Source organism: Pteropus vampyrus, unplaced genomic scaffold (assembly GCF_000151845.1).
Source record: "Pteropus vampyrus isolate Shadow unplaced genomic scaffold, Pvam_2.0 Scaffold352, whole genome shotgun sequence".
NCBI lineage: Eukaryota > Metazoa > Chordata > Mammalia > Chiroptera > Pteropodidae > Pteropus > Pteropus vampyrus.
In genome coordinates, this window is record NW_011889133.1 from 1,005,105 (window position 1) to 1,013,735 (window position 8,631).

General features: G+C 35.2%; 1 protein-coding gene across 1 annotated transcript; it reads left to right on the plus strand.

The window, feature by feature from the left end:
* Nucleotides 1–4,132: 4,132 nt before the first annotated feature.
* LOC105304761 (olfactory receptor 5G3-like) lies at nt 4,133–5,068 on the plus strand. Its single transcript, XM_011379043.1, has one exon. It carries the CDS (start codon nt 4,133–4,135, stop codon nt 5,066–5,068), a length of 936 nt encoding a protein of 311 aa, XP_011377345.1.
* Nucleotides 5,069–8,631: the final 3,563 nt, after the last annotated feature.

Sequence of the window (8,631 nt, forward strand, 5' to 3'; positions counted from 1 at the left end):
CTTCTTGGCTTGCTGACTTTCAAATAATATTGCTTTCCTTGCCCCAACATCTTGTCACTTGACTTATTTGCTCTCTTGTGGCATGTGGTATGAGCTCGAACTTGGGTACAGTTTGACAAAGAAATATGCAACAAGAAATTTATACAATTCGCTCTCCTCAAAAATGTCTGCAAACATTTTGGAGGTATCAGTAAAGAAACCATTACCTGAGATCTGCAACACTGTGTGACATTATTAATGATAATAATAATTTAAATTCTTCAAAGTAATCTGCTGTTTCACATTTCAATTTACTGCTGACAATGTCGCTTCTTTTTTGGTTTTGTCTATGCTCAAAAAGTTCACTGTTCCATTGTGATTGTCCTGAGTTGTTACCCAGTTATTTAGTGTTTATATTTTCTGACTTCAAAACTCTCATTATCCTCATCCCATGCAATCAGGTTATGAATGATGTTTTAATGATTGACAGCGGCAGTATTACTACAATTGATGGAAAATCTGCTATGACGTCTGCTCTGTGCTGAATGCTTTTCATGCATATTTTGCATTTACAACAACTCTGTGAGGCAAATACTGCACTACAAAAAGAAAAAAAAAACCCCAAAACCAAAAGTCATTATTTAAGCATTTATTAAGCATGCCGAAATACGGGGAGCAGTTTTAGATGAGTGTTCTGCAGAGAGCAAGAGCTGAAAGGTTTTATAAACTTTGAGTGGAGGACCGCTCAAAGTTTAGTTCTGTTCTGAGAATTGTTTACTGTTCAGATTCACAGGAAGTATTACTGAATGAATTAAATTAATACCAGGAGAGAATGTGGGAGTAGGAAGATAAGACCTTAAAGTAACAGGGATTGGCAACTCAATTTGCATTTAGAATTAAGGAGTGGGGAGGGACATTTGGAAGTGATTATTCTCTGAGGATAGCTCAGACGTGTTTTGATTTCCTATGATTGCTGTGACAAGGAAAAAATTCTAAGATGCCCTAAATTAAATTACAGCAGTCCAGAGAGTAAAAGGAAGAGACAGGAAAGGTAAATCAGTTCACAACTGCAAGGCAAACCCAACAAAAGACTGCCAACTGTTGTGAATGTATGTTGGAACTGTAAACTAACTTCCCGGTGGCCATTAGCATGATTGCAGACAGTCATTGTACCAGTTTGTACATTTGAACTCGAGTAGCTTCTGTAACCTGAGAAGTATTCAATTATTGAAACATTTATATTAATATATCTTACTTTCACACAAGAAAACGATGAGAACTGCATTTCTCATAATCCATTAGGATTGTTTTTGTAAGTCTAGTAAAGATGGAATATGAAGTAATCAAAGACCTGATAATGACAACATGTGGCACAGAAAATTATTTTGACAAAATATGGAATCTTTGTCCTTTAGGCAAGTTACTTAAAAGATAGAAATAAAACACTTTCACAAACTTATCAAGAGCAGACCCAAATATCAAGGCAATTTCATTCTTATAGCAAATGACAGAAAATTAAGTTTTAGTTTTACATAAGTACACCTTATTGCATGGGTAGGGGAATCACATTTTTTTTAGAAGATCAAGAGAAGCTTTCCAGAGAAAGTGTTGTCTGACATCATTTAACCTGTCTGTATTAGATTCCCTCTGCTGCCCTAACAAGTCACCACAGACTGAGTGGTTAAGGAACACACATTTTTTATTTTAAAGTTTTCTAAGTCAAAAAGTTTTATGTAGGTTTCACTGGGCTAAAATGTCAAGGTGTTGACAGTATTGCATTGCTTCCTGGAGGTTCTAGGAAAATATCTGCTTCATTGCTATTTCTAGCTTCTGGAAGTGCCCACACTGACTCATGATCCACTTCTTCCATCTTCAACACAGCAAAGTTGCCTATCTCTGACCATTACCTCCTAGTCACACTACTCTCTGACCACAGTCCAGAAAGTCCTACCAGATCATGTCATCTCAAGGTCCTTAAGCTAATCACATCTGCAAAATTCCTTTTGCCATGTAAGGCAAAGTAGTCACAGTTCCCAGGATTCAAAAAGGGACATCTTGGGGGCCATTATTCTGCCTGTCATACCATCTCCTCTGAAGCTACATTTCTTCTGTATGAAGTGTCATTCCATCTAGTTGAGTGTTCCTGCCTCCCTTTTTTTATCCCCTTACTCCAACCTGGAATGTTTTTCCTGTTAACCTCAGATTATCTCAAACTATTTAATGTGTTTCCAGACTAAATCCTTCCATGAAATTATTTCCAACTACTTCAGGTCACAATGATCCTGCCTTTTTCTAAAATCCTGTGCTAAGTTTTGCCTTGTACCAAGCAAATGATACTTTGAGCTGTCAGTTGTTTTTTAATTCTTACTTCTGGTTCTGCAACTTTACTCTAGGTTCTGGTTCTGCATCTTTACCGTAAGCTCGCAAAAATGATAAGAGACATTAATGAGCACTTCTCATGGCGCATATGCCCTCATAAGCATGATGCATGTAATAATTCATGAAGTCTTCCAATGTCTCTGTGAGCAAAGTACTATTATTATCCCCATTTTACAGATGATGATATTGAGGCACAGAGAGGTAACAAAAAAGAAACTAAAAGAAGACAAACAAAACCAAACAAAACCCACTTGTCTAGATGGACAAGCTGTGCAGCTGGCATTGAACCTAGGCTCAGCGTCCAGAAAGCACAACACTTCACCCAGGCTGCTGCTCGGTATTTAACACGTCACTCTCTGTGGAGGCAAAGTGGGTCTGTTGCTGCAAGTAAATTCTCAAAGGGAAGAAAGCATTATTTTTTTCAGGAATCCTCTGGTCGAGGAAAATCCTGGGACAAATGCCAATGAAATCACTTTAATTTTTTCCCTGAGGAATAAACTCTTGAAGTTTTAGTTCTTCAAAGACGTGGCTTTACATCATTTACAACTATCAGGTGCATGTGTCTCTCATTTTGTGCCGGACGTGTCAGTGTGTAGAATAAGGAGCATCTCTTTAGTCTCAGGCTCATCTGTATGAAAACTTATCACCTCTACCAAGTGCTTAGGATGCCATTTCTGTTGCAGAAGATCAGAACCAACAAGGAAATTCAATCTTCCAGACTGACTTTCTGATCAAGACCAGAAAACCCTGGGCTTTGCCATTTATCTTGAAGCAGTCAAAAGGAAAACATAAGATTTCTTTGAAGACGTAAGTATCTCTCATTTTGGATAAAAAGACAATTTGAGATATGATGGAAAGACTTCAGTTGACTTAGACTTTTGTGAATGTGAACTCACCACCCAGGTACGCTAAAGAGTAGTCTTTGGTGTTCCATCCAGCTCCTCAGGACAGTAACCCACTGATTTTTTGAACTTTTAAATCTGAAATTGTTTATTTGAATTAATGATTGGTGGAATTTTTTTCATTGCTTTTAACTTTAATCTCGAATCCTCTATTTTTATTTCTCTGTGCCACTTCTCTCTTCAGGTTGGTCAAGAGTAAATATACCTAATCTCTTGTTTAGAGAGCTGTACTTTATTAACATAACAATGATTACCATTTGTTATTGTATAACATCTCCATGACAAATAACTCATTAGATTTTTTGCCATTTTCCTTTCTAAACCTTTATAAAGGGAATGGATTAGTAAATGCATATATAAATGCTGTCTTTGTAATATCTGCAAGTTATTATCCATTTCATCAAGACAGGAACTGAAAGGGCTTCATCTCTGTTCTGGTTATCATACTCCAAATGTCTATTATTAGGATCTGAAATTTTCGTAATTTCTTATAATACCTAGGTGGGTATTATTATACTATCATAGAATAAAGATAAAATACAGACTAAATCTCATTTCAAATACCATTTTAGAACTCAGGAAATTTTACATTTTGTAGTTGGACTCCTTTTTCTGTTCAGAGGGTACTGAATATTGTCCCCACCCCACAAAAAATGAAGTATGAATTACCCTATTTTACATGGTATGTGTGCATAAATGGCAGAGACCAGTATATAAAATAAGTTCAAACACTCTAACTTTATTTTCATAACTGTCTCCTACACATATAAAAAAACCTTGTAATTAGTTTAAAGAACTATTTTGTATGTGCCAACTGATTTTTAAAAAATAAAATGTGTTTTTTTATTTGTTATACAGGTTATAAATGAACAATGGGAGACAAAAATCAGACGACAGTGACTGAATTTCTATTTTTGGGCCTCACAGATCATCTCCATCAGCAGATTGTCCTCTTTGTCATGCTTCTCTTCGTCTATCTTGTCACACTGGGAGGGAACTTGGGCATGATCACTCTCATATGGATCGATCCCAGACTCCACACACCCATGTACTTCTTTCTCAGCCACTTGTCCTTTGTAGACACTTGTTCCTCTTCTTCCATTGCCCCCAAGATGCTGTGTGATATCTTTGCAGAGAAAAGGGGCATCTCTTTCATGGCATGTGCTGCACAGTTCTGTTTTTTTGGCCTTTTTGAGGCGATGGAATGTTTCCTCCTAGCTTCAATGGCATATGACCGGTACATGGCCATCTGTAAGCCCTTGTTGTATACACTCATTATGTCCCAGAGGGTCTGTGTGCAGCTGGTGGTAGGGCCTTATGTCATGGCTCTTGTAAGTACCATGACTGATACAGTTCTCACTTTTGGCTTACCCTTCTGTGGTTCAAATATTATCAATCATTTCTTCTGTGATATTTCACCACTACTTTCACTGGCATGTGCAGACACCTGGATCAATGAGTTAGTGCTTTTCATCTTGGCTGGAGGTATTGTAATATTCAGTGGCCTAATAATCACGTACTCGTATGTTTGCATCCTGGTGGCCATCTTGAAAATCCGGAGTGCGGAGGGGAGGCAGAAAGCTTTCTCCACATGTTCCTCTCACCTGGCAGCTGTCTCCATCCTGTATGGGACTCTTTTCTTTATCTATGTTCGGCCTGGCTCAGCATCCTCATTAGATATCAATAAAGTAATTTCTCTATTTTACACTATGGTCATCCCTATGGTGAACCCCCTCGTTTACAGCGTGAGGAACGAGGAGGTGAAAAATGCATTCAGGAGCAAGTTTGGAAGGAAAAACAATTTCTAAAAGGTAGATAAGAAGGCATTTTAATTTTGCTGCATCACGGATGCAATGATGTGATTCAACGTATGGTGAAAGAACACTGCACCGAGAATTAGAAGTTCTCTTTAATTCCTTTTTCTGCCAGTGACCAGGTCACTTGTATACTGGAAGTTCAGTTCATGTTGTTTTTTATTCAGTCTCCTCCTTGTGAAATGATGCAGCATACAAAATAATTTACAGGTATAGGAAAGGCGTAAATATCGTATATGCCAGAAGAAAATCCAAGAGATGTTTTATATGTTCACATATAGGGGAAAACATTTTATTGCAGACCAGAAAAGCAAATATTTTAAGAAAAGATCAAGAGTTCTTTAATAAAAATTTTATATACCTTGTTAAATGTTGAATAGTGGAAAGTAAAAAAAAAATTTGTAAGAGAAGTGACTCACAATGAGTAATGTCCCAATAGAAGTGTTAGAACACACACACACACACACACACACACACACACACACACACACACATGCATATGCAACGCAGTAGAGAAATGAAGCAATGAATTGATGAGTGATTGACAGAACTAGAAATGCAAATGGCCAAAAATTAAGTGTATGTATACATATAGACACACACACATATATATATAACTGCTCAACTTTACAAATAGCTCAAGTAAATAAAATCAAAATGAGAAGACAATGCTTCTTTTTTTATGTATCAGACTGGTAAAGATTAAAATGATCATGTGCAAGGCAGGTAAGGTTACCATTTGGATACAGACAACACTTTTATACATAGCTACTGTAGCTACGTGTGAGAATGTACGTTTTCAGACAGTAATTTATATTTTGATGATTTCCGTTAAAATGTACATACTCTTTGACCTAGCTATCTTACATTTGGAAATCTATGTCATAGAAATATAAATACCAGACACAAACATGCAGCAACTTTTGTGGAGGAAATAAAAGGAAACAATCTGAATCTGTATCATTAGGAGAAACATTCATTTTCTCTATGAAATGTGCAGCTAGCTAATTATAAAAAGAATGAGTTAGATAGATAGTCATGCTTTGGTTTGGAGGAAACTGTGATGTAATCATTGATAGATGAAAAAAGTCAAGTCAAAGTTTAATCTGTAGAACTGACCATTACACTTTGTAAAAAACAAAAAAAGGAAAAAAGTGGGGGTAAAACCTACCTAGTGTATAAAATACAGTGATATGGTCATATGTACGTGATCATAAAGAGAAGTATGGAAGGCTACAAACTTAATATTGGTTACTTCAGTTACATGGCATTATAAGTAGCAAAAAGGTTCATACTCATTTAAATTGTTGGACTTGTTTTACAACACATATGTTTAATTTTGTGATTAAAATTCACTTTTGAAAAACTGCCACGTGTCAAAACAAATGAATAAATAGATATATCAGTAAATAAATAAATTGAGGGGGATGGACTCAATGCCTTCTGTTAAGGTGATTCTACATTCTATCATTCTATGATTTCATGAAACATTCCTAAACTTTGGTGAATAAAATCTTTGTCAAAAACTAAGTTAAATGGAGATATTCTCAACAACTCTATGCTTCAGTCTCTCACTTTTTTCCTCCAAGGATCTGTATTTTTCCTCAACTCCCAGAGTCTATAATTTTTATACATAGTGGTAAGTTTTCTCTTTATTAAAAACTTTGAAATGATAATAAAATATTAAGTTAAAAAAGACACAATGCAAATATAGTGACTTGAAATATATACTAATATATCTTAAAAATACCCATATAAAGCTATATTTTATAGTTTTTGTAGCACATTTCATGAAAAGAATGTATGTTTCTCCTAATGATAAAAATTCAAGTTGTTTCCTTTTATTTCCCCTACTAATGATGTCGCAACATTTTATCTCATATTTATACTTCCATAGCATTGATTTCTAAATATAAGATATCTAGATCAAAGATGAATATACAGTTAATATTATTAATTGTGAGTCTTGTGAAGTTTTCCAACACCATTCTACTAAGAATTATTAACACTTTGGCTTAGGTATGACTAAGGAAATGTAATTTTTCCTATTTTTATCTAGACAAATTAAATTTTTTTTCCCAGTCATATTTTGCCTTTAAATGACTCTATTCTGTTTTTTTCATTATATAACATCTCAAATCACAAGTCACCATTTGAGATAGTCATTTCTTAGTATGAGACCTGAATATGTACTGTCTTTTAAATTGTTTTGTAAATATTTATGATGGAAAAACTATTGAAAGGGAATGGTGGGGAGAACAGCAGGAAGCAAGCGTTAATTATAAATTTTCTGAATTATTCTCCTTCTTCAAGTATATGCAAATATATTCAAACCAACTGTCTTTCTCTAACTTTAGTTATTACTGTCCTGATATCTTAATGTATTCTTCATTGGGGAGATTCTCTTTCTAACATGTTCACATGGATAACTCTATACTTATTTTTCAGATACGGCTTAAGTGCTACTCCTACTTAGAGAATCACCCTAATTCTCTGATTAATTAGAAACCCTCTGTATTTTTCTCTTATAGCATCATATTCTTTTCCTTCAGACTTTATACGTGTAACATGATACATGTTAAGATAGATTTTTGCTTTTGTTTTAATTAGTGAAGATAGTTCTCAGCTGATTTTTCACATTAGGCAATGACAGAAATTAAATTGGAGACACATTTTTTTGTTTGTTTACCCTGTCACTCTTTAAGTGATCTCATTTTGTAAAGCAAGAGTGACCAAGTCCCAATATTAGTAGGGAAATTCTCTGTCAATTAAGGCCTCCACACAAGTCTTCTGATCTGTAATATTGGTTCCTGGGGGGAGGTCTTCAACTTTCATAAGGCATGGTTTCTGAGGAGAAGTTGGATATAATTCTTATCATTATCCCTCTGTAGGTGAGGTGTTTTTTGCTTCTGGCTTCTTTCAAGATTTTTTTTCTTTATCTTTGATTTTCTGTAGTTTGGAAATTGTATACCTATAGTTTTTGTTGAAATTTATCCTGCTTGGTGTTCTCTGAGCTTCATTGAGCTGTGGTTTGGTGTTTAAGATTAATTTGCAGATATTCTTAGTCATTATTGTTTCAAATATTTCTTCTATTCCTTTGTCTTTTTTTTTCTCTTACATTCCCGTTATGCATATGTTCAACTTTTTGTAATTGTCCCACAGTCCTTAAACATTCTGGTCTGTTTTTTTACTCTTTTTCTCTTTGCTTTTTAGTTTTTGAAGTTCCTATGGACGTACCCTCAAGCACACTGATTCTTTTCTTAGCTATGTCCAGTTTGCTAATAAGCCCATCAATGCGTTTTTCACTTGTTACAGTGTTTTTGATCTCTAATCTTTTATTCATAGTTGATTAAAATTCCTGGCCTGATAATTCCTACATCTCAGCCATATCTGGTTCTGATGCTTGCTCTGTCTCTTCAAACTGTGTTTTTTTGTGTGTCTTTTTGTATGCTTTGTAATTTTTTCTTGATAGCCAGATGTGATGTAAAGGGAACTGCTGTAAATCGGCCTTTAGTGAGGTGGTGACTAGATGTGGGCATTCTACAGTCTCCTGATTA